Source organism: Bombina bombina, chromosome 7 (genome assembly GCF_027579735.1).
Source record: "Bombina bombina isolate aBomBom1 chromosome 7, aBomBom1.pri, whole genome shotgun sequence".
Taxonomy (NCBI): Eukaryota; Metazoa; Chordata; class Amphibia; order Anura; family Bombinatoridae; genus Bombina; species Bombina bombina.
In genome coordinates, this window is record NC_069505.1 from 320,022,797 (window position 1) to 320,050,481 (window position 27,685).

The window sequence follows — 27,685 nt, forward strand, 5'->3', positions numbered from 1 at the left end:
ATCCTCCTACACAACCCTAATACTTAAAAGTGGAAAGGATCCAACTTTAAGGGGGTCTTATAGACCAATTGCTCTATTAAATTCTGATTACAAGATTTTCACATCAATCATTGCTCAAAGGTTACAAAAAATACTAGGTGGCATCATTCATAAAGACCAAGCTGGTTTCTTAAATGCTCGAAATTCTGCAGCAAAAATTAGAGAGATCTTGGTAACATCAGAATATCTTTTTAATGCTGGGGAGGAGGGGAGAAGAGGGGGAAGGACCCCACCAGATCTAGCGGTCATCTCGGTTGATGCCGAGAAGGCCTTCGATTCCGTTCATTACGACCATCTTCTCACTTCATTAGTGAAGTTTGGCTTCACAGGTAGTTTCCTTCACTTTATCAAAAATCTTTATAAACAGCCTTATACAAGGCTAATCGTAAATAACTTGTTGTCATCCCAGATAGTACTGGGTAGGGGGACCCGTCAGGGCTGCCCCCTCTCTCCTCTCCTCTTCAACATCTGCATTGAACCTTTGGCAACTGCGATCAGGCAACAATTAGAAGGTATTAAAATACAGGATTATGAAATAAAGTTAGCCCTATATGCAGATGACATTCTTATATATCTATCAAACAGTAAAAAAAATCTTCCTAAATTACTACAAATCATTGATCAATTTGGGTCCTTTTCTGGATATAAAGTAAATACTACAAAGTCAGAATTACTCTGGCTTAAAAAAAACAGTTCCTCTTCCAGTAATATTCCCTTCCGATTAGTAAAAGACTCATTTAAATATTTGGGTATCCACATCCCGAGTGATCCCAAAGATCTTTATAAGCTTAACATCCTACCAATTATATCAATATTCAGGGAAAAGCTCAGAAACTGGGAGAGTTTGCCACTCTCCATTTCTGGACGGATAGCACTTTTTAAGATGGTCCTCTTTCCAAAACTGTTATATGTTCTACAGAACACGGCGATAATGCTTTTGGACAGGGACATACGAGTAATTAATAGCTTACTTCGGAGGTTCATTTGGCAAAAAGTAAGACCCAGAATCTCCTTGACCAAATTGTCATCCTCTAAAGCTTGTGGAGGCTTTGCATTGCCAGACATAAAGTTTTATAATCTGGCATTCTTAGCTCGAATAACGGCGGATTGGATCTGTTCCAGAGACTATGTCCTGAACAACAGATTAGAAGAGAAAATTTGCTATCCATACACACCTATAGCTCTCCTACATTGTGAACTTAAAGAGTGGCCAGTTAATATTAGAGCACTTAAAATGTTCTCAAATCCCCTGAGGGCCTGGAAGAAAATAGGAAAGATCCTTGATTTTAACTGTCAGATATCTCAATATTTACCGTTAATAGGTAATCCTAAATTTCAGGCAGGCATAGACTCAGCGGTGTTTAAACATTGGCACGTATCAGGATTAAACAGACTTATACAATTCGTGGATCAAGAGAGAAAATGTATTATAGCATTTGATGAACTTAAAACTAACTTTAATCTTTCAAACAAGGATTTCTTTGCCTATCTACAGGTAAGGCACTACATCACAGATACTATGAGACCAATTAACTGGCGATGTGACCTGGGTAGGCTGGAGCTCTGGCTGACTCTGGTAAGGAGCGGGTTAATGTCAATTACCCCATGCTACCATCTACTGGGGGAAGGCAAAGGGGAACATCTCCTTGGAAAACTAACCCAAGCTTGGAGCTTGGTCTTGCCACAAGAGCACATTGACAGCCAACTCATAAAAACCTCTATTAGTAGAGTATCTCAGGCCACAATCTCAGCCACCTGGAGAGAGGCTCATCTAAAACTTTTACATAAATATTATTATACCCCTGAGAAAGCATTTAAGTTCAATAATCTAAATTTTGACAAATGCCCTAAGTGTTACATGGAGGCCGCAGACTTGAGACACATGATCTGGGATTGTCCACTGATTAGACAATGCTGGTATAAAGTTGAATTCTGGGCAAGAATGTCACTTAAAATCTCCCCTCTGGGTCTTTCACTGCTTCAGGTCATATTCTGTTTAAATAATCCAGAAGAACATAGCCCTAATGGAAAGTTAATTACCATAATTATTTTGGCAGTTAGGTATTTAATCTTCAAGAAGTGGAAGTTAAGAAACTTACCAACAGTACCAGAGATTAAAAATTTTCTTAAAAAGCAATGCATTATAGAGCAGCGAGACACCAATATTGATAAGGAATCGGATATTCAGTCCTTCTTTAATAAGTGGGCACCATTTATTAAATCCCTTACACCACCAGAAATTGATCAAGTAATATTTCCTTTTCAAAACTCAGAACTGGTACTTCTGGGATTATGGTAAAAGCAAGACACATTATCTTTTCTCTTTCTCCTGGTACGATACAGGAGAATCTTTTTGTTTTTTCTTATCTTTATATATAAATATATATACCCCTTTTTTTTTTTTTTTTTTTTTTTTCTTTTCTTTCTTTTTCCCCCTCGCAAGACTAACCTTGAACACGTTGATATTAGCATCACCTGAGATAGCTTAGGATCTTATCTACAAGACATGACTCACAATGTAACTCTCCAGGGATGACGATATATGCTCAGAGGAGGGGGGGGGTGGGGGGAGAGGGGAAGATTGCTTCTGGCCCTGTTCCTGGCCATAGTTGTGATACTGATATTGATGTTTTTGTTGGGGGGAGGGGAGGGAGGGGAAAAAATGGGGATAAAATATACTCCATCAGAGAAATTATAATCATTTAGGATTGACAGAATGGAATTTAAATCATAGTATTCTTATTCTATTTCTTTTTTTATTTTTTCTTTATTTTTTCTCTTTTTCTTTCTTTGCTTGCTGATGTTTCTTTGACGGTTTATTCTTTGTTTTGGAAATTATCGAAAATGTATAAATCTGTTGGAGTTTAATAAAGATGATTTAAAAAAAAAAAAACTTCTCATTTTTCAGATAAATTTTTAAATGAACATCATCATTCTGATTCTGATAATGGTTCTTCTGGTTCAGAGGATTCTGTCTCAGAGGTTGATGCTGATAAATCTTCATATTTATTCAAAATGGAATTTATCCGTTCTTTACTTAAAGAAGTCCTAATTGCATTAGAAATTGAGGATTCTGGTCCTCTTGATACTAAATATAAACGTTTAGATAAGGTTTTTTAATCTCCTGTAGTTATTCCAGAAGTTTTTCCTGTTCCTGGTGCTATTTCTGAAGTAATTTCCAGGGAATGGAATAATTTGGGTAATTCATTTACTCCTTCTAAATGTTTTAAACAATTATATCCTGTGTCATCTGACAGATTAGAATTTTGGGACAAAATTCCTAAGGTTGATGGGGCTGTCTCTACTCTTGCTAAGCGTACTACCATTCCTACGGCAGATGGTACTTCCTTTAAGGATCCTTTAGATAGGAATATTGAATCCTTTCTAAGAAAAGCTTACTTGTGTTCAGGTAATCTTCTTAGACCTGCTATATCTTTGGCGGATGTTGCTGCAGCTTCAACTTTTTGGTTGGAAGCTTTAGCGCAACAAGTAACAGATCATAATTCTCATAGCATTATTATTCTTCTTCAACATGCTAATAATTTTATTTGTGATGCCATCTTTGATATCATTAGAGTTGATGTCATGTATATGTCTCTAGCTATTTTAGCTAGAAGAGCTTTATGGCTTAAAACTTGGAATGCTGATATGTCTTCTAAGTCTACTCTGCTTTCCCTTTCTTTCCAGGGTAATAAATTATTTGGTTCTCAGTTGGATTCTATTATCTCAACTGTTACTGGAGGGAAAGGAACTTTTTTACCACAGGATAAAAAATCTAAAGGTAAATTTTGGTCTAATAATCGTTTTCGTTCCTTTCGTCACAACAAGGAACAAAAGCCTGATCCTTCATCCTCAGGAGCGGTATCAGTTTGGAAACCATCTCCAGTCTGGAATAAATCCAAGCCTTTTAGAAAATCAAAGCCAGCTCCTAAGTCCACATGAAGGTGCGGCCCTCATTCCAGCTCAGCTGGTAGGGGGCAGATTACGTTTTTTCAAAGAAATTTGGATCAATTCCGTTCACAATCTTTGGATTCAGAATATTGTTTCAGAAAGGTACAGAATTGGCTTCAAGATAAGGCCTCCTGCAAAGAGATTTTTTCTTTCCCGTGTCCCAGTAAATCCAGCGAAGGCTCAAGCATTTCTGAAATGTGTTTCAGATCTAGAGTTGGCTGGAGTAATTATGCCAGTTCCAGTTCTGGAACAGGGGCTGGGATTTTATTCAAATCTCTTCATTGTACCAAAGAAGGAGAATTCCTTCAGACCAGTTCTGGATCTAAAAATATTGAATCGTTATGTAAGGATACCAACATTCAAAATGGTAACTGTAAGGACTATCCTGCCTTTTGTTCAGCAAGGGCATTATATGTCTACAATAGATTTACAGGATGCATATCTGCATATTCCGATTCATCCAGATCACTATCAGTTTCTGAGATTCTCGTTCCTAGACAAGCATTACCAGTTTGTGGCTCTGCTTTTTGGCCTAGCAACAGCTCCAAGAATTTTTACAAAGGTTCTCTGTGCCCTTCTGTCTGTAATCAGAGAACAGGGTATTGTGGTATTTCCTTATTTGGACGATATCTTGGTACTTGCTCAGTCTTCACATTTAGCAGAATCTCATACGAATTGACTTGTGTTGTTTCTTCAAGATCATGGTTGGAGGATCAATTTACTAAAAAGTTCATTGATTCCTCAGACAAGGGTAACCTTTTTGGGTTTCCAGATAGATTCAGTGTCCATGACTCTGTCTTTGACAGACAAGAGACGTCTAAAATTGATATCAGCTTGTCGAAACCTTCAGTCACAATCATTCCCTTCGGTAGCCTTATGCATGGAAATTCTAGGTCTTATGACTGCTGCATCAGACGCGATCCCCTTTGCTCGTTTTCACATGCGACCTCTTCAGCTCTGTATGCTGAACCAGTGGTGCAGGGATTACACAAAGATATCTCAATTAATATCTTTAAATCCGATTGTACGACACTCTCTGACGTGGTGGACAGATCACCATCGTTTAGTTCAGGGGGCTTCTTTTATTCTTCCGACTTGGACTGTAATCTCAACAGATGCAAGTCTTACAGGTTGGGGAGCTGTGTGGGGGTCTCTGACAGCACAAGGGGTTTGGGAATCTCAGGAGGTGAGATTACCGATCAATATTTTGGAACTCCGTGCAATTTTCAGAGCTCTTCAGTCTTGGCCTCTTCTAAAGAGAGAATCGTTCATTTGTTTTCAGACAGACAATGTCACAACTGTGGCATACATCAATCATCAAGGAGGGACTCACAGCCCTCTGGCTATGAAAGAAGTATCTCGAATTCTGGTTTGGGCGGAATCCAGCTCCTGTCTAGTTTCTGCGGTTCATATCCCAGGTATAGACAATTGGGAAGCGGATTATCTCAGTCGCCAAACGTTGCATCCGGACGAATGGTCTCTTCACCCAGAGGTATTTCTTCAGATTGTCCAAATGTGGGGACTTCCAGAAATAGATCTGATGGCCTCTCATCTAAACAAGAAACTTCCCAGGTATCTGTCCAGATTCAGGGATCCTCAAGCGGAAGCAGTGGATGCATTGTCACTTCCTTGGAAGTATCATCCTGCTTATATCTTTCCGCCTCTAGTTCTTCTTCCAAGAGTGATCTCCAAGATTCTGAAGGAATGCTCGTTTGTTCTGCTGGTAGCTCCAGCATGGCCTCACAGGTTTTGGTATGCGGATCTTGTCCGGATGGCCTCTTGCCAACCATGGACTCTTCCGTTAAGACCAGACCTTCTGTCGCAAGGTCCTTTTTTCCATCAGGATCTCAAATCCTTAAATTTAAAGGTATGGAGATTGAACGCTTGGTTCTTAGTCAAAGAGGTTTCTCTGACTCTGTGATTAATACTATGTTACAGGCTCGTAAATCTGTATCTAGGGAGATATATTATAGAGTCTGGAAGACTTATATTTCTTGGTGTCTTTCTCATAATTTTTCCTGGCATTCTTTTAGAATTCCGAGAATTTTACAGTTTCTTCAAGATGGTTTGGAGAAAGGTTTGTCTGCAAGTTCCTTGAAAGGACAAATCTCTGCTCTTTCTGTTCTTTTTCACAGAAAGATTGCTAATCTTTCTGATATTCATTGTTTTGTACAAGCTTTGGTTCGTATAAAACCTGTCATTAAGTCAATTTCTCCTCCTTGGAGTTTGAATTTGGTTCTGGGGGCTCTTCAAGCTCCTCCTTTTGAACCTGTGCATTCGTTGGACATTAAATTACTTTCCAGGAAAGTTTTGTTCCTTTTGGCCATCTCTTCTGCCAGAAGAGTTTCTGAATTATCTGCTCTTTCTTGTGAGTCTCCTTTTCTGATTTTCCATCAGGATAAGGCGGTGTTGCGAACTTCTTTTAAATTTTTACCTAAGGTTGTGAATTCCAACAACATTAGTAGAGAAATTGTGGTTCCTTCATTATGTCCTAATCCTAAGAATTCTAAGGAGAAATCATTGCATTCTTTGGATGTAGTTAGAGCTTTGAAATATTATGTTGAAGCTACTAAGAATTTCCGAAAGACTTCTAGTCTATTTGTTATCTTTTCCGGTTCTAGGAAAGGTCAGAAGGCCTTTGGCATCTTGGTTGAAATCTTTAATTCATCATGCTTATGTCGAGTCGGGTAAAACTCCGCCTCAAAGGATTACAGCTCATTCTACTAGGTCAGTTTCTACTTCCTGGGCGTTTAGGAATGAAGCTTCGGTTGATCAGATTTGCAAAGCAGCAACTTGGTCTTCTTTGCATACTTTTACTAAATTCTACCATTTTGATGTGTTTTGAATCTTCTGCTTATATTTTCAGTTTTTTTCATTATAAAATTTAAACTTTATTTGGGTGTGGATTATTTTTCAGCGGAATTGGCTGTCTTTATTTTATCCCTCCCTCTCTAGTGACTCTCGTGTGGAAAGATCCACATCTTGGGTAGTCATTATCCCATACGTCACTAGCTCATGGACTCTTGCTAATTACATGAAAGAAAACATAATTTATGTAAGAACTTACCTGATAAATTCATTTCTTTCATATTAGCAAGAGTCCATGAGGCCCACCCTTTTTGTGGTGGTTATGATTTTTTTGTATAAAGCACAATTATTCCAATTCCTTATTTTTTATGCTTTCGCACTTTTTTCTTATCACCCCACTTCTTGGCTATTCGTTAAACTGATTTGTGGGTGTGGTGAGGGGTGTATTTGTAGGCATTTTGAGGTTTGGGAAACTTTGCCCCTCCTGGTAGGAATGTATATCCCATACGTCACTAGCTCATGGACTATTGCTAATATGAAAGAAATGAATTTATCAGGTAAGTTCTTACATAAATTATGTTTTTCCTACCTTTTTTGCTTGGCTATAAATCAGACTAGATTACCAGTGAGGTGGGAGGGGTGTTATAGAGCTCTTGGAGTTTGGGAATCTTTGCTGCCTCCTAGTGGCAGGGAAGAGTAATTCCCAGGAGTAATAGAATTCACCACCATGAAAGAAATTAATTTACCAGGATAGCATAAATTATGTTTTTTCTTTCATGATTCAGAAAGAGCATATAATTTTATACAACCTTCTAATTTTACTTCTATAATCAAATTGTCTTCATTCTCTTGGTATCTTATGTTGAAAAGCAGGGCTGTACACTTAGGAGCACTATATGGCAGCATTTTATGTTATCCATTTGCACTGTTCCCTGCCATATAGTGCTCTATACACCTACCTTAGTATATCTTCAACAAAGAATACCATGGGAATGAATCTAATCTGATAATGGAATAAAATTGGAATTTTAAAAATTGGAATTATTTTACAGTACTTCCAGTTGTCCTTAAACATAAATATCAAGATTTTTTTTTATAAAGAACAAAATACCATGTGTCTCTTTTTTCCAACAGACGTGACCCTTGTTTTACAGGTTGAACAACATTATCCCTTTGAGCCTATACATGGTTTGATCATGTTTATATAGCTGTCGATAATCAACAGTTGTAAAGCATAAAAATTAGAGCTTCACAAAATTCCTCATCAGCTTGCAGTTAACGCACAGTTTACATACTTCAGCGTTCCGTTTTATCAGCGTGCAAAAACTCAGCACGTAGTAACCGTATTCTACTGCGCTTTACATGTAACACTATTCGACTTTGTATTTTTCAAAGGAAAATGTAAGCTTCTGTTAACCATATATAAAGGCCTATTTGCACATACGGACTTTACTTGTACAGTAATTGATTTTTTGAGATAGACACTAGTTAGGAGCCAGCTTTGAGAGCTTTGTTGAATAGTGGTAGCTTTGTAACGTGGACTTTAATGACTGCTTACTTTTAATCTTTGTTTAAAATTTTATTTTTTTATACTTTAAAGGGACAATGAACACTAAATAAATGCTAGGTAGAATGATGCATTCAATGAAAAGATTAGTCTGAGAATAACATGTAGTATTATTAAAAGTTGCATTAGCTGTTAATATATTGACAAAATAAATGTAAAGTTTTAGTGTCTATAAAATAATAGGAGGTGCCATGTTGTTACCTTCTTTGCTGTGGCCAATTAGGGACAGTTATAAATAGGTCACTAGAGTGTGCAGCCAATGGCTGTGTGGAATATAACAGTGTTCTGCACTTCCATTTCTAACAGGAACTGAAAAGCTCACAATTTCAGAATGGAATTACAGGAAAAGGGGACAAAATAAATAATGAAAGTATATTGTAGAGGTTTTTTTTATATATTCAGTTTATTATTTTATATTACCATCTCAAAGTTTTTAATGTCCCTTTAAGTAGTGTAAAAAAAATATTATGCCCCATTGTTGTGCCTTACTGTCTACTTCTGTAGTTTTAGGCCAAAGTTCGGCAACCGTTAAACCATAATTTGTGCATTGTAAACTCGGTGCAAATTATTTTTTATCGGTGCCCTATGATCTTGGTGGGAGTCAATAACATTAAACTGTAGATATTTAGTAAGTGCTAAGAGGAAAAAAAATATATATATTCTGAAAACTGCAAATCGATGTTAATAACCTGTGGCACTTTGATTAACGATATCGAAAATTAAAGGAACATGAAACCCGAATATTTTCTTTTACAATTCAGATAGAGAATACAATTTTAAACAACATTCCAATTTACTTCTATGATCTTTTTTTCTTCACTCTTTAGATATCCTTTGTTGAAGAAATAGCAATGCACATGGGTGAACCAATCATACAAGGCATATATGTGCAGCCACCAATCAGCAGCTACTGAGCCTAATTAGATATGCTTTTCAACAAAGCATATCAAAAGAATGAAGCAAATTAGATAATAGAAGTAAATTGGAAAGTTGTTTAAAATTGCACGCTCTTTCTAAATCCTGAAATATAAAATCTGGGTTTCATGTACTTTTAATAATTGTCAATTATGTAAGTGTGGCCTTTGCCTTTAGATAATGAAATCATGCAATCTTTGCCTTAATTTGTAGCAGACATTAGGAATATTACGGTATTTGTCTCAAGTAAAAAAGTCAAGGCAGGGATTAAAGGGACATGAAACCCAAAAATGTTCTTTCAAGATTCAGATAGAGAATAGAATTTTAAACAACTTTCTAATTTAATTCTGTTATATAATCTGTTTATTCTCTTGGTATAATTTGTTGAAGGAGCAGCAATGCACTAATGGTTTCTAACTGAGTGAGCCAATCACAATCGATATATAAATGCAGCCACCAATCAACAGCTAGAACGTAGGTTCTCTGCTGCTCATGACCTTGCCTAGATAAACCTTTCAGCAAAGGATAACAAGTGAAGGAAGCAAATTAAATAATAGAAGTAAATTGGAAAGTTGTTTAAAATTGTATTCTCTATCTGAATCATGAAAGAACATTTTTGGGTTTCATGTCCCTTTAATGACTGGTCTAGGAACATTAAAATAAAAGTATAAAAATGAGGGAAACTGCACATTCTGAAGAGCAACTGCTAAGTCCAGCTGACAGTGTTCGCATTTATTATTAAATCAATACTTATGATCAAAGTTAAAACAACTTACCGTGCTAAATAGACCCTAAATCCCAGTGGAATGCAGCGTAATCCATCTGTTAGTGCTCTGCAGCCCTCAAGGAAATAGTCCTATCCAGCTGCACGTGAAACCCAATGCGGTGCATGCAGCCCACTGGGCATGAAAATCTCAAAGCCCTTGGGGTGTATGTAGACCAGCTGGGGAGTAGGTTCATGGTCCACCTGTCTAAGCAGTAGTACACGTCGTCTCACCACTGGGACCATCCACAAGATGAGCTGGGGAGACAGGGATGAGAAATGCTGCCTTCAATTACTTTTTAAAGGGACATGAAACCCATTTTTTTTCTTTCATGATTCAGATAGAGAATACAATTTTAAACTCCTTTTCAATTTACTTCTATTATTTAATTTGCTTCCTTCTCTTATCCTTTGCTGAAAGGTTTATCTTGGCAAGCTCAGGAGCAGCAGAGAACCTAGATTCTAGCTGCTGATTGGTGGCTGCATATATATATATATATATATATATATATCAATTGTTATTGGCTCACCCATGTGTTCAGTTAGAAACCATTAGTGCATTGCTGCTCCTTCAACAAATGATACCAAGAGAATGAAATAAGTTGGAGAATAGAAGTAAATTAGAAAGTTGTTTAAAATTGTATTCTCTATCTGAATCATGAAAGAGAAAAAAAAATTGGGTTTCATGTCCCTTTAAATGTAAAATTTAACTGCATATAAGAATTGCTTTGCCAAATGTAGGTACATTTTCCTTATTGTATTTGTATGTATGTATTGTATGTATTGTATTGGGTACTTGTAAAGTGCAGCTAATCACCCGTAAGGGTCTTAAGGCACTGCTCATTTTATCAACCTCAGAAGGATGAAAGGCTGAGTGAACCTTGCCGGGGATCGAACCTGCAACCCTTGGGTTGCTACAGAGCTCAGCCACACTGCCTTAGCATGATGAGCTATCTGTCCAGTATTTAGATTTTGAAATTTTATTTTGTCGATTACTCAGCCCTGTCTCTGCCCAAAGCCAACTCTGATGGAAGATCAATATATTTAAATACCTTTCTTACATGAAACGTTCCAATTTACTTCTATGTTCAAATTGAATTCATTCTCTTGGAATCCTTTGTTGAAAAAAACAGAGGTAAGCTTAGGAGAGTGTACGTAGCACTGTATGTTAGCAGTTTTGCAAGAATGTTATACATTTACAAGAACACTAGATAGCAGCACTTTTTCCTGCCATGTAGTGCCCCAGACATGTGCACATTACCTATATAGTTATCTCTTTAACAAAAAATATTATGAAAACAAGCAAATTTGACAATAAAAGTAAATTGTAAGCTTTTTTTTTTTTTTTTAAAGTACAGGCTCTGTCTGAATCAAAAAAAGAAAAAAATTGTGTTTCATGTTGCTTGAAAGTACAGTTTTCTGTAGGGCAAGGACACTAGATAGCAGTGGTCTGGTTATAGTACCGGGTTCAACTGAATAAGGTAAATATAGGAACCAGCTAAACTATTACTGGGTGTAAGAGTGCTAAAATAAAATGATGTAACGTGTTGTATTATTTCACTATTGCTTGTATATTGAAATCTGTGTTCAACTCCTGCAAATAAATTAAACAGATAGTTAAAGTCAGCTCCAGAGCAGCTTTGCCGTACTGGGAGCAAGCTGAACACATTAGTAGACATGTGCGTTTCGAATCGAAATTCGGACGAATTTGTTAAATTCGGAGATTCGGATCGATTCGAATTTCCGAATTACGGTAGTACTGAATCTACCGAATAAATCCGAATTAGTTTGGATTTATTTGTTACATTCGGATGGCCATGGATTACACTAGTATTGTACAGTATATTAGGTTATAGCACTCTGCTATGGGTTACACCTAATATACAGTACATAATACTAGTCTAATACACAGCACATCCCACCTAACACATACCGAACTTCCGAATTTCCGAATCGAACCGAACCGAATCCAGCCAAATTTATTCGAATCCGAAACGAATCCGAAACAAATTAATTCAAATTTTTCCGAATTCGAATCGATCCGAACCAAAATTCTAAAACATCCGAACCGAACCGAAACTAATTTTTCGGCCGTGCACAAGTCTACACATTAGGTGAGCCAATGACAAGAGGCATATGAGTGTAGATCCTAATCACCAGCTAACTCCCAGTATTGACAGAAACGTACAACACCCCTTTTACCTAAATAAAAGAGCACAGGTTTTCCCCTTCCTCCATTCCTAGTTCTGTCTATCATAGGATGGAAAGAGCTAGGTTCTCTTTCGCAGTATTTGGTTCAGTGGAGACCTTTTCTTGACTTTGGTTGTCCAACCTATGGCCTGCTTCTAATCCTTGTGTTCCAGTTCCTCCAGTTTGCAGAAGGCATTTGAGTCAGATGTTTCTTTCATGTAATTAGCAAGAGTCCATGAGCTAGTGACGTATGGGATATACATTCCTACCAGGAGGGGCAAAGTTTCCCAAACCTCAAAATGCCTATAAATACACCCCTCACCACACCCACAATTCAGTTTTACAAACTTTGCCTCCCATGGAGGTGGTGAAGTAAGTTTGTGCTAGATTCTACGTTGATATGCGCTTCGCAGCAGGCTGGAGCCCGGTTTTCCTCTCAGAGTGCAGTGAATGTCAGAGGGATGTGAAGAGAGTATTCCCTATTTGAATTCAATGGTCTTCCTCTAGGGGATCTATTTCATAGGTTCTCTGTTATTGGTCGTAGAGATTCATCTCTTACCTCACTTTTCAGATCGACGATATACTCTTATATACCATTACCTCTACTGATTCTCGTTTCAGTACTGGTTTGGCTGTCTACTATATGTAGATGAGTGTCTTAGGGTAAGTAAGTCTTATTTTTTATGACACTCTAAGCTATGGTTGGGCACTTTATATGTAAAGTTCTAAATATATGTGTTTAAACTTATATTTGCCATGATTCAGGATAATCAGTATTCCTTATTTCAGACAGTCAGTTTCATTATTTGGGATGATGCATATGAAATATTTTTTTCTTACCTTAAAATAATTTTTTCAATTGACTTTTTTTCCCTGTGGGCTGTTAGGCTCGCGGGGGCTGAAAATGCTTCAATTTATTGCGTCATTCTTGGCCCTGACTTTTTTGGCGCAAAAATTTTGTCATTTCTGGCGCCCTAATTGACGCCGGAAGTTTGTGCATGGTTGCGTCATTTTTGACGTTCAGACGTTTTTTTGCACCAAAATTGTGGGCGTCGTTTTTTTCGGCATCACAGGATGTGGCGTCATACTTGGCGCCAAAAAGTATGGGCGTTGTACTTGGCGCCAATAATGTGGGCGTCATTCTTGGCGCCAAAAAATGTGGGCGTCATTCTTGTCTCCACCTTTTTTTCACATTATTTCAGTCTCATTTTTCATTGCTTCTGGTTGCTAGAGGCTTGTTCATTTTTGCATTCTCGGTGCCCCTCTCTCTGTAATCAGAGAACAGGGTATTGCAGTATTTCCTTATTTGGACGATATCTTGGTACTTGCTCAGTCTTTACATTCTGCAGAATCTCATACGAATCAAATTGTGTTGTTTCTTCAAAAACATGGTTGGAGGATCAATTTACCAAAGAGTTCTTTGACTCCTCAGACAAAGGTAACCTTTTTGGGCTTTCAAATAGATTCAGTGTCCATGACTTTGTCTTTAACAGAAAAGAGACGTCTGTAGTTGGTTTCAGCTTGTCGAACCCTTCAGTCTCAATCATTCCCTTCGGTAGATTTTTGCAAGGAAATTCTAGTTCTCATGACTGCTGCATCGGACGCGATCCCCTTTGCTCGTTTTCACATGAGACCTCTTCAGCTTTGTATGTTGAACCAGTGGTGCAGGGATTATACAAGGATATCACAAATAATATCCTTAAATCCCAATGTTCGATCTTCTCTGACTTGGTGGTTGGATCACCATCGTTTAATTCAAGGGGCCTCTTTTTTTCGTCCAACCTGGACTGTGATCTCAACAGATGCGAGTCTTTCAGGTTGGGGAGCTGTATGGGGATCTCTGACAGCGCAGGGGGTGTGGGAATCTCAGGAGGCGAGATTACCAATCAACATTTTGGAACTCCGTGCGATTTTCAGAGCTCTCCAGTTCTGGCCTCTTCTGAAGAGAGAATCGTTTATTTGTTTTCAGACGGACAATGTCACAACCGTGGCGTATGTCAATCATCAAGGTGGGACTCACAGTCCTCAAGCTATGAAAGAAGTATCTCGGATACTTGTATGGGCGGAATCCAGCTCCTGTCTAATTTCTGCGGTTCACATCCCAGGTGTAGACAATTGGGAAGCGGATTATCTCAGTCGCCAGACGTTACATCCGGGCGAATGGTCTCTTCACCCAGAGGTATTTCTTCGGATTGTTCAGATCTGGGGACTTCCAGAAATAGATCTGATGGCCTCTCATCTAAACAAGAAACTTCCCAGGTATCTGTCCAGATCCAGGGATCCTCAGGCGGAAGCAGTGGACGCGTTGTCGCTTCCTTGGAATTATCATCCTGCCTATATCTTTCCGCCTCTAGTTCTTCTTCCAAGAGTGATTTCCAAAATTCTAATGGAACGTTCGTTTGTTCTGCTGGTGGCTCCAGCATGGCCTCTCATTCGGATGGCCAGTTGCCAACCTTGGACACTTCCGTTAAGACCAGACCTTCTATCTCAAGGCCCATTTTTCCATCAGGATCTCAAATCATTAAATTTGAAGGTATGGAAATTGAACGCTTGATTCTTAGTCATAGAGGTTTCTCTGACTCAGTAATTAATACTATGTTACAGGCTCGTAAATCTGTGTCTAGGAAGATTTATTATCGAGTCTGGAAGACTTACATTTCTTGGTGTTCTTCTCATAAGTTCTCCTGGCATTCTTTTAGAATTCCTAGAATTTTACAGTTTCTTCAGGATGGTTTGGATAAAGGTTTATCTGCAAGTTCTTTGAAAGGACAAATCTCTGCTCTTTCTGCTCTTTTTCACAGAAAGATTGCTAATCTTCCTAATATTCATTGTTTTGTACAGGCTTTGGTTCGTATCAAGCCTGTCATTAAGTCAATCTCTCCTCCTTGGAGTCTTAATTTGGTTCTGAGGGCTTTACAGGCTCCTCCGTTTGAACCCATGCATTCTCTGGATATTAAATTACTTTCTTGGAAAGTTTTGTTCCTTTTGGCCATCTCTTCTGCTAGAAGAGTTTCTGAGTTATCTGCTCTTTCTTGTGAATCTCCTTTTCTGATTTTTCATCAGGATAAGGCGGTGTTGCGGACTTCATTTCAATTTTTACCTAAGGTTGTGAATTCTAACAACATTAGTAGAGAAATTGTTGTCCCTTCATTGTGCCCTGATCCTAAGAATTCAAAGGAGAGATCTTTACATTCTTTGGATGTAGTAAGAGCTTTGAAATATTATGTTGAAGCTACTAAAGATTTTAGAAAGACTTCTAGTCTATTTGTTATCTTTTCTGGTTCCAGGAAAGGTCAGAAAGCTTCTGCCATTTCATTGGCATCTTGGTTAAAGTCTTGGTTTAAAGTGATTCATCATGCTTATGTGGAGTCGGGTAAGTCCCCGCCTCAAAGGATTACGGCTCATTCTACTAGGTCAGTTTCTACTTCTTAGGCTTTTAGGAATGAAGCTTCTGTTGATCAGATTTGCAAAGCAGCAACTTGGTCTTCTTTGCATACTTTTACTAAATTCTACCATTTTGATGTTTTCTCTTCTTCTGAAGCAGTTTTTGGTAGAAAAGTACTTCAGGCAGCTGTTTCAGTTTGATTTTTCTGCTTATGATTTCAGTTTTTTTCATTAAAACTTTTGATTTGGGTTGTGGATTATTTTTTCAGCGGAAGTGTTCTGGAAGGAGCTTACATGTTATGGACATCGCTGAACCACTGCCAGTGTAAGTAAGACTTGTCGCCGTATTGCTTGGTTCCTTCTTGCTGTCTCTTTGTATTCCAGCGTTCCTGGCACCTACGAACTCTTCCACATTATCAGAAGTCATATGGGATTTCGCATTGAAACAATTTTATTGTATCAACTGTTTTAACATTGTATATGTGGATATTATGCTTTGTGAGTTAGTCTGTCAATCAATTTGATGTTTTATTTTTTTAAGTGTATACACTTTTATTACATTTATGCCTTTTTAAATTGTTATATTCTGCTATAAATTGCTAATTTAGCTACATTGCGCAGCGCATAGTACTTTCTCTTTTTGGAGAAACCTTCTTTCTTTTACAGGAATTTAGCACTGTTATAGCCAACCCTCTATCCTCAGGCATAGTACCCTAGGACTGGCGCAAAGCTGATGTAGTGCCACTTCTTAAAAATGAAGCAGGGCTTATCCAGGAAGCTATAGACCAGTTATTCTGACATTGATAGTAGGGAAGATACTTGAAAGGATTATAAGGGATTAGTAATTTCAGTAATTTACAGGGCCAGAGTCCAGCTCCTCTGACCAAGGTACAAGTGGGCTTGGGTTTCACTAATGTTCTCCTCCAGCTACCAGAAATTTATATGCTTGCTGCATTCTGATCACCTTCTATTCTGTGAGCTCATTACCACATATGATGTATCTTATCCCAGTAATGTACAATAAAGCATGGTGCAGCAATCACTAAGCTACCTTAACCGCTGCAAATCCCTGCATATGAATGGACCTGGGGAATAACTATCTGACGTGGCCACAAGGCAAAGTCTGTGATAGGTTACTCTCATTTCCGCATTGTCCATTCCAAAGCACAGGGAGACCAAGGTAGTTATAGTCCACTGTAGATACAGCCCTGGAATGGACCTAAGTCACCATACTACAGCACCTATTTTGTAGTGCAGTACAATGGAATAGAATGTTTCTCAGACAGTTTCTGATGACAAGCCTGTTTCCCATCAGTGTTAAGTTGCTATAAGAACTATATGCCTGGTCAGGAATCCTATGGGATTACTTATGAGTTACAGAGCTGATATGGTGCACATTAGAAACAACGATCCGTCTGTGTGTGAATGAGCTTTTTTTGTTTAAACAGTGTTTTTTGTGCCAGACAAAATATAAAGGTTCAATGAACAGAAACTCAATAACTCAGAAATGGAACAATCAGGAATGTCGGACTATGGAAGTGCAAATCTGCAATGCTAGGGCAGTCTGCCTTGCCTTTAATTCAGTGAACCCCATTTTCCCTACCGACCTACTGTACAGTATTAGGGTTGAAAGATAAGGATGTGCTTATAAACCCTTTCTAGGTTTTTGATCACCAATTTATTATTTTTTTTCAAAATAAACTTTATTGACACTTACAAATTTAAGAAAACAACAAAAAAGCTGTATATGATATCAGCAATAATAGAATCAGAACAAATGATTATTGTTGTAACTGATAAGAGCAATGTAAAAAGCCAGCGGGGTCACTGAATTGATGAGCCTCATTATGTAAATTATTTGTTCTAGAGATAAAAAGGGCTCATCTTAAAATAGTTAATAATATTACTATAAGTGCCAAACTGTAAATTATTGCAAATGTTCCTTCTGGTGTCTGAACATCATTCGAAAACATGGCTAATAGATTCTAGATCAGGCTTACATAAGGGCCAGGGGCCTCAGGGTGGCAAATTTCATAATGGAAGTCAATTGGAAAGTTGTTTAAAATTGTGTGCTCTCTTTGAATAATGAATAATTGAAGAATGATCTGGGTATCATCAGCATCATCTATTATCAAATGTTCTTTGTTCTTTTGGTATCTTTTGTTGAAAAGCAGGGTCATAAGCTTAGGAGCGTGCACATGTCTGGAGCACTATATGGCAGCAGTTTTGAAATAATCTTATCTATTTGGAAGAGCATTAGAAGTCAGCCCTATTCCCTGTCATGTAGTTCTCAACATACCTACCTAGGTATCTCTTCAACATAAAATACCATGGGAATGAAACAAATTTGATAATTGAAGTAAATTGGAAACTTTTTAAAAATTGTATGTTCTGTCTGAATCACACAATTTTTTTGAGTTTCAAATCCCTTTAAATTGAGGGGGGGGGATGAGTTCCCGGAAAGAGCCAAGAAAGGGGTAAAAAAAAAACAGGCTGTAAAAAGGTAAGGTAAGTAGAAGAGACTGTAAATGAAACTGAAAAGAAACAACAATGCATGGGATATAAGTGAGACAAGCAGAGCAAAAACATGGTGATTGGGGGGGCGGAGCCTACAGCTGTAGCGGCAAGACGTGTCTTGAGGGAGCTCCTGGCTCTATTTTGGAGTTTCACTTGTTAATTATATTGCTTTTCTCTAAAACCGAGTTTACTTCACAGCTAAAACCTAGCTAACTACTACTAGATTCAAGAATCTATCAACCCTGGGAGGATCTTTCAGGATTAATCTTTGCCTACGCTCTACAGTTAGGCCTCACGGCTGCTGCGCTCACAAAGTGTTTGCCAGTTCGTGGAGCCGGGGCTGCCGCATATTCCCCCCCTAGGAGACTGGGGTTACGAGTAGTACTACTTACTACTACAGCAAATTACATCCAACCATGGACGCCTTGGAAGCAGTGGGTGTATGGGAGCGCACAATGGAGACCGCAATCACGCAATCCTATGAGCAGCTGCTAAAGGATCTTAGCATGCTGCTTTTCACTGAAGCAAATTACCATATTACTTTACCCACGGAGCCTGCTGACTGTTGCCAGCCAAGGGACATGGACATTCCTCTTTTGCAACTGCAAGTGGGGTTGGAGCAACCGCACGCTCAAATTTACAGGGCCCATACTGCTGCTGCGCCACGGGGTCTCACTGCAGGCCCGTGTGATCCGGAGTGGGAGACAGCAGACCTGGCGCAATTGCCGGTGGAGTCGAGCCCTGAGGTGAAGGCATCAGGGTCCCACACCCTAAAGAATACTCGGCAAGACGTGACCCCATCGCCAACCTGGATGCAGAGTGCCATGCTCCCAAACTTGACCGTGCTAGATAGACTTCCCTCCCAAGCCGCATGGTGGCCTGATCTACTGAGGTCTCCACCGCTCTCTTGCTGGGATCCTGGTGGTGTGTGCCAGCTACCCCTTTCTGGGTCGCTGCTTACCTCTTTTGAGTGCCTCCGGTGCAGTCATTACTGAGGGGGTCATGGGCCATACTTGAACTAGACCCGGTCTGCCAGCAAACTGTCTTTTGAGTTAAGTGGTGCGGAGGGGACGAGTGAAGCCTATGTCGCCACATATATTGTACTGCCGGGCGGTAGTTTGCCCTGTTGGAAGGCCGATGTGAGATATCTTCAAACAGACCTGACATCTGAGGGACATACAGAGACTCTCTATCACCGAACTGACCGCAACTGATTAACCATGCCGCTCCTACAGAACTGCGGTCAAGCTCACCTGAATTGCTACACGGAGACAGTAAGGAATGCTTATACTCCTAAGTGGGGTTTATTTTATAATAGGTGTGAGCCGCAGCCCTTGAATTGATATGCCCCATTTTCAAACACTAAAGACTTCCACATATTAACTGGATCTATCTATGTTCTGATAAACTTCAGATATATGGCTGCTGTCTCTAGCTTAATCGTTGTATACACAAATGTTTTCAGCCTTTCCTATATTCCGTAGGGGTCTGTGCATATCCATGTGCTTATTTCTGTACATACCTTTGTTCTGCCGTAGTCGAGTTAAAATGGGCTTTAAAAATTGCAACACGGTTACAGGGTTTTAGGATGGTCATTCACTTGTTATCTTTGACTGGCATTGTGCTACCCTGTCTCACTTTGATTAACCCTTTAAGGACACAGCTTTCAGTTTGCTCAATGGTTTTATGACGGAAAAAATCCGTCATATGTCCTTAAGAGGTTAATGTCTAATATGTATAGCAAGTGTTTTTGTAGGATTGATATGTCTGAACATTTGTTATTACCAAAAACTTAATAGTTTTTTATAGCCCCCCTAATTTAGATGTGCAAATGCTGGTAACCTCTATGTTTCTAATTTTTATCCAAATGCAGACTTAATTATTTATTTCTAGTTAAGGTTGCTTTCCCTAAGTTTTTAATGTGCTTTTAGTGTATATTGTACCCATTTCTTTGTGGCACTCAGGCAGTTTACCTACTCACGAAGCACCCTACACAGATATGGTATTTATAGAGTTCACATTGCATGTGCTGACTGTATGGAATACCCTAAAAGGTTAGTAGCCCTCATGCTGTTAACTATACACAACTGCAGATATACCTACTGGCCCTCAGCTAAGATAAAGTTATATTCTATGGCTACTAAGGTCTCCATATGAATTCACGTGCTTATGGTTTCATAAGAAATAATGTGACGTGCTATTGCACTTAACTATCAGATGGACCTGGTATTGTGTGCCATGCTGGCCCTTCCCATGTTTTGTTCTGTTTTTTTAAATGTTTGTGTCTGTTCCCAATTTTGTAATAAGATTGACATTACCCCTTTCAGCTTGAGGCAGTCAGTTCTGTCAACCTACTAACAGGTCTATACGTTGTTATATATGATAGTTGGGTAACCCCCCCCTTTAATGTTTAGCAACGTGTAGTCAGCTATTATTTCTGCATAGGGCTCCAAATATAGCATATTTGCCTTGTTGATTATCTGAGGTTGCGGGTATACCCTCCTACTTAGATCTCAGCTAAGATTATGCCATCCTGTTACACTCCATCCTGCTGCGCACCTCTGGTTTCACATACCCCACTGCGCTATTAATCTCCATTATTACCACACAGTCAGTAATGTAAAGGTTTACTCAGAGCTGAAGGAAATGGACACCCATTCTTTTGTTATTATCTATTTAATCAGTATTAGGTGGTTTTAGTTCATGTTCATGTTTGATATATTGTTCCATTGTTGTATCTGCGCATTACAAGTGACACCAAACTGTTCTTATCATTGTATAAAATCTTGTTTTCATACTTCAAGCCCCCCCCCCCCCCCATTCAGAGCCCATGCCAGGGTTCAATCTTGGTGAACTATTTTCACCACAAATCCCTGCAATTTACTTTTGGTGTATCAACGTTTGTCATCTATTGCAACCGGACCTGCGTGTCCGATCCTTTTTATTGTGTATGTTTGAACAGGGGTCCTGCGTGTCCCCAAATGTAACCTTTCATTCTAAAATCAAATAAAAACTCATTTAAAAAAAACAAAAAAACATGGTGATTAAAGGGAAAGAGAGGAAGAGAAGAAACAACCAGGTAAAAAAGAGCTATTGATTACAACAGTGTTTCTCAACCGCGGCCCTCAAGTAACCCTAACAGGCCAGGTTTTATAGCTGAACCAAAGCACAGGTGAAATAATCAGCTGATGGGTGAGACCAGGTTAGTAACCATGGTTACTGGTCAGCTGATTATTTCACCTGTGCTCTAGTTCAGCTATAATGAAAACCTGGACTGTTGGGAGTACATGAGGGCCGCGGTTGAGAAACACTGGATTACAAGATATGGAAGTACTAATGGCAACAATATAATTGTACTCTGATAGCCCTGATCTCTCTCAGACAGTCTTCAATCAAGGCGCAAGTCCACGGTCTGTCTCCAACTCCTGGGCCTCAGTTTTGCCATCACAAGGAACTGACTCTGAAGAAAAGAACCAGCGTCTAATGTAGCCCAGTGATTGGTGACCTTGGCATCCCTGATGTTTTGAAACTACATTTTCCAATATGCTCAACTAGACTGCAGAGTGCATTATGGGAAATGTAGTTCCAAAACATAAGGGGTGCCAAGGTCAGCCATTACTGATGTGGCCATTTTTATAAATATAAATAACGACTCCTATAATGTTTACCAGAAAGTTACAAAAAAAGAGAATCACTTTTTTTTATTCCATATAGTTTTTGTTTTTATTTTTGTAGACTAATTATCAAGTGTTTAGTCTGCAAGAAAAACAAAATATAGTCTGTGCGGGTATCTCACAGAAAGATAAATTGGTGATTAAATGAAATGATAGCTCAGGGATATAAAAAAATTACTCAACAATGAAAGAATTAATAACAAATCTGACCCTTCAGTAAATAAAAATGAATCACCAGGACATAAGGTAATAACAATAATATTAAATAGGACCGTTACAGCAAATATTATGCTATTACCATTATACCTAACACATTAACTACAACTAACATCACCTTTATCTCCCCCTACAGAATGGATGAAAACTATAACATTCTACCTCATGGGGTGAATTTTCAGGATCCTATATTTCCAGACACACCAGAAAACCACAGAATGTTTGCAAGTCTTTTCCAGTTCTCGAATTGCTCAGCTGGGGTAGATCCTCAGATATTTAACCCAGACTGGGAAGCTCAGGAAGATCACAGGGTGAGTAGAGAGAATCGGAAATTGTTACAATTTTTTCTTTATTATTAGCAGTACGAAGTCATTATAAACTCTGAGCCCCTTGTTAATAGGTTAACTGCCATGTGTACCAACCAACATCTCTTGTGGTTTATTGGAAAGGGACATTAATATCATTTTTCTTTGTTGCATTTTAATATGTATAACATTCTTTTTGGGGAAAAGATATTCCTGTCCAGAGGGAAAAAAAAAACATTTTTTTTGTTTAAACTTGGGAAACGTGTCACTGTCTTCCAATAAAGCAATGGGAATCAGCCAGTGAGCAATCAGTCTTTAGTTGCTCAGACATGCATGTCCTAATTTCAAAATAAACCTTTTTCACACACATTTTTTTAAAATGTTTAAATAGATATTTTTCATATGCATAATGTCCCTTTAAAGGGACACTGAACCCAATTTTTTTCTTTCGTGATTCAGATAGAGCATGCAAATTTAAGCAACTTTCTAATTTACTCCTATTATCAAATGTTCTTCATTCTCTTGGTATCTTTATTTGAAAAGCAAGAATGTAAGTTTAGATTCCGGCCCATTTTTGGTGAACAACCTGGGTTGTTCTTGCTGATTGGTGGATAAATTAACCCACCAATAAACAAGTGCTGCCCAAAGTGCTAAACCAAAAATTGGCTGGCTCCTTAGATTAGATGCCTTCTTTTTCAAATAAAGATAGCAAAAGAACGAAGGAAAATTGATAATAGGAGTAAATTAGAAAGTTGCTTAAAATTGCATGCTCTATCTGAATCACAAAATAAAAAAATTGGGTTCAGAGTCCATTTAAATACTATTGTTATATAATGTTACTTAGCTGTATATCTGAATTTAGGGGGACATCTGCTTCAATTATATTTAATATATTTAAAGGGACAGGAAACCCCAAAATTGTATTTCATAATTTGGATAGAACATACAATTTTAACTAACTTTCCAATTTACTTCTTTTATCACATATGCTTCATTCTGTTATGATCCTTTGCTGAAGGAGCAACATTGCACTACTGGCAGCTAGCTGAACACAACTAGTCATCCAATCACAAGAGACAAATGTGTGCAGGCACCAATCAGCAGCAGCAGCTCCCACTAGTGTAGGATAGGTGCATATTCATTTTCAACAAGAGATACCAAGAGAACGAAGCACATTTGAAAATAGAAGTTAATTTAAAAGTGTCTTAAAATTACCTGCTCTATCTGAATCATGCAAGTTTAATTTTGACTTTTCTATCCCTTTAAAGCCATTTATAAATTATAAATAACAATGTAATTTATTAACAATAGCGAACCAATAATAAAAATAATAGTAGCATATAACTAGCAATAAAAAAAGGAGTAATGCAAATCATTGGAAAACAAACGTATGCTACATCAAAATAATGGGAAAAGTGTGATAGCACAATTGGCAAAACCTAATAGATGTTACAACAATAACTTTCAGTCTTGTATACTTGCACTATGCAAAGCAAAATATAGAGAAAGCAATTTAAATATTATTCTAAAAATAAAAGCAAATAAGCGAATGCTCAAGTGTCTTTGAACTATGGAGATAATTAATTGTAGTTAGAAGTTAGCTAAATGTGGAAATGTGGAGATGACAAACTCATTGATTGTGTAAAAGATGGTATCAGATGCTCCTACAGGAGAAATAAATCACTGGGTAACTATTTATCCCCCACAGTCTTACCCAAGAAACTGGCCACCACTAGTTTGTGGCTTACCAGCAAGGGCATGTGTAGATGTGGAAGTAGTAGACATCTCAGATACCTTTACATCCGCCGTCACAGGTCAGAAGTTCGACATAAATTGCTGCTTGAATTGCACATCAAATGTTGTGATTTACCTTATCACATGTACACTATGCAATATACAATGTGTCGGACTCATGACCCGTGACATCAGATCTCGGATCAGAGAACACCTGTCTACCATTAATGTAGGCAAATCTACCTCACCCATTGTCCAACATTTTGTGACTTTACATGAAAAATATGCTTTAAATGGCTAGCTATTGATAAGGTTACCCCCCTAGGCGGGGTGGTGACAGACAAAAACTCAAGCTATCCACCAAGGTCCCGTTAGGAGTTAATGCAGAGTATGATCTCATCAACTACTGGGAATAATAGTCACATTTATTGTATCATTTTTTAGACCCCTGGTGTGAGTCTGTAGTTAATACCCATTTTATAATGATAGACTCTAGGAGTATCTCTTATATCACATTAGCTATGTCTATCCTTGTAACTTAAGCTCTAACGTTTAATTACAGATACATTTGTTTTCTTTATTATTATTATTATTATCATTTATTTGTATAGCGCCGCCAAATTCCGTAGCGCTGGGTACAATGATAGGGGTATACAGTGGCAAAGATTTGTGATAAAATACAAAACATAACAAAACGAAACAAATCTAGCACAGGAGGAAGATGGCCCTGCTCCGGAGAGCTCACAGTCTATAGGTTTAGGGTGCAGAGACATAAGGTTGGGGTAGCTTGTTACATCGGTTGTATTTGCAGCAGTGAGTCAGGCAGTTCATGTACATGTATTAGTTTGCTTCGGATGCGGGATGGAGGAGAAATGGTAAGCCTCTCTGAATAGGTGGGTTTTCAAGGATCGTCTGAAGCTATACAAGGTTGGAGACAGTCTAATGGAGCGGGGTAGAGAGTTCCAGAGGACAGGAGCAGCACGTGCGAAGTCTTGGAGGCGGGAGTGAGATGTAGAGATAACAGGAGTGTAGAGGCGTAGGTCAGAGGTTGATCGAAGTGGACGGGATGGGGAATATTTCACGATGAGAGAGGAAATATAGTTAGGAGTTAGACTGTTGAGTGTTTTGTAGGTTAGGGCTAATACTTTAAATTGTATTCTGGAGTGTATGGGGAGCCAGTGTAGAGACTGACAGAGCGGAGCAGCTGATGTAGATCGTCGACTTAGGTGGATGAGTCTTGCAGAAGCATTCATAATAGATTGGAGGGAGGAGAGGCGGTGTTTTGGAAGGCCATTTAGTAGTAGATTGTAATAATCAATGCGTGACAGGATGAGGGAATGAATAAGTATTTTTGTAGTTTTTTGAGTAAGGAAGGGACGAATTCTGGAAATGTTGCGTAGGTGTGAACGGCAGGATTTGGTAAGCGTTTGTATATGTGGGTTGAATGTGAGTTCTGAGTCTAGTGTGACCCCAAGGCAGCGAACCTGAAGTGAGGTGTTGAGAATAGAGTCTCCAACCATCAAAGATATGTCAGGTGTCTGATGTCTCGAAGAGGGGGGGATAAGAAGCAGCTCAGTTTTGGACAGATTGAGTTGGAGGTAGTGTGAAGACATCCAAGAGAAAATTGCAGAGAGGCAGTCAGAAATCTGGTTGAGTAAAGAGGGAGAGATATCAGGAGAGGAAAAATAGATTTGGGTATCATCAGCATATAGGTGGTACTGGAATCCAAAGGAGGTTATAAGTTTTCCAAGGCAGGATGTATAAAGAGAGAAAAGCAAGGGACCCAAGACAGAGCCTTGAGAGAGGCATTGGATCACAAGATATGTTGTTAAAGGAAACTGAAAATGAGCGGTTTGAAAGATATGATGCAAACCAGGAGAGGGCTGTGTCTCGGATGCCAAATGAATGTAGTATTTTTAGGAGGGGAGGATGGTCAACTGTGTCAAAAGCTGCGGACAGGTCAAGAAGAATTAGTAAGGAGTAATGGCCTTTTGCTTTAGCTGATAACAGGTCATTTGTAACTTTAGCAAGAGCGGTTTCTGTTGAGTGCTTAAGGCAGAAACCAGATTGTAGAGGATCAAGTAAGGAGTTAGTTGTGAGAAATTGAGTTAGCCGATTATAGACTAGTCGTTCCAATAATTTTGAAGCAAAGGGAAGTAAGGAGACCGGTCGATAGTTAGAAGGCGTGGAGGGGTCAAGCGAGGGCTTTTTTAGGATTGGTATGACTGACGCATGCTTGAATGTGTCAGAAAATGTGCCGGCAGTGAGAGATTGGTTAAAGAGATGAGTTAGGGTAGGGGTTAGTGAAGCAGAGAGAGAGGGAATAAGTTGTGAAGGAATAGGGTCAAGTGGGCAGGTTGTGAGATGAGCCAAGGATAGGAGTGCAGAGACTTCTTCCTCTGTTACAGGAGGGAAGTAGCATAGATTTTTGTTAATAGAAGGGGTGGGTAGGATCGCTGGGTGTGCGGGGTGCGAGGTGCAGATCTCTTTTCTATAGTGATCAGCAATAATTTGAGCAGTGAGGTTGGTAGTGGGCGGGGGGGGGGGGGGCAGGCATACGTAGAAGGGAGTTAAAGGTTGAGAACAGTTTTCTGGGGTTGGATGCGTGAGATGACACAAGGGAGGAGAAATAGACTTGTTTAGCCAGGCTGAGCACAGAGTTGTAGGACTTAAGGGTGAATTTATAATGTTGGAAATCAGCAAAGGTGCATGATTTCCTCCACTGCAGTTCAGCAGCCTCTGAGCATCGCTGAAGATATCTGGTCTGTTTAGCGTGCCACGGCTGCCGTTGAGTGATTGATGTACGTCGAAGAGTGGAGGGTGCAGTTTTGTCAAGTGTTGATTTTAGTGCCGAATTATACTGTAGAGCAGAGATTTCCAAACTTTTCATGTTGGTGACACACTTTTTTAGATCTACATCATTTCGCGACACAGTAATTCAGTTGTACTAGCAAACAGGAGGTTAAACTAGCTTAAGAGATACGGACACATACATAAATGATATAATAATGAAATGTATTTACAAGTAACAGTATGTATGTGCAAGAATTAAAAAAAAGTTTAATAACACCAATAGCTACTTACTATTTTAATGGGATGTATGAGGTTGATGGGATGAACACAGTTTCTGAATATTTTGTGGAATATTAGATAAAGACCCTCGCATTTCATCATCAAGCATTTTTAAGCTTCCTCTTCCTATTCTAAGCTTCCACTTCCTATTCATATATCAATTGCAGGGGCAGCAATGCACTACTGGGAGCTAGCTGCAAAAATAACAAAAAAACACTTTGACTTTTGACTTCAGCTCAGCGTTTAAGTTGCCCCCCTCAGAGCTCTGCGAGTCTGAGTAACTACTGACCGCGCTGCAAACACACTGCTGTACCACTCACTGACTACACATGCAGTCAAGAGCCAATTGAGGAGACTACGCGTGCAGTCAGGTGCCAATGTGCTGCCAAAGCCGCAAATGAGAATAGTTCCAGTTCCCGCTAAGCTGCACCAATAGGTTAAGATGATCTGTGACCCACTAGGTGTCAACCACGGGATATGCGTAGCAGGCAGGCAGAAAGTCGGAAACCCCCCAAAAATTTTAAATTCCAAAAAATTTGTGTTGAAGCAG

At 38.9% G+C, this 27,685-nt stretch overlaps 1 protein-coding gene across 2 annotated transcripts in view; it reads left to right on the plus strand.

Moving 5' to 3' along the window:
• LOC128666397 (coiled-coil domain-containing protein 3-like) overlaps nt 1-27,685 on the plus strand; it is a 100,331-nt gene that overhangs the window by 55,890 nt on the left and 16,756 nt on the right. For both annotated transcript variants that reach the window (XR_008403239.1, XM_053720979.1), the window contains exon 2: nt 22,161-22,335. Coding sequence is in view for 1 of the 2 variants with exons in the window: in XM_053720979.1 (XP_053576954.1) it covers nt 22,161-22,335 (175 nt within the window). In the remaining variant the exon portion in view is untranslated. The remainder of the gene's footprint in view (nt 1-22,160; nt 22,336-27,685) is intronic.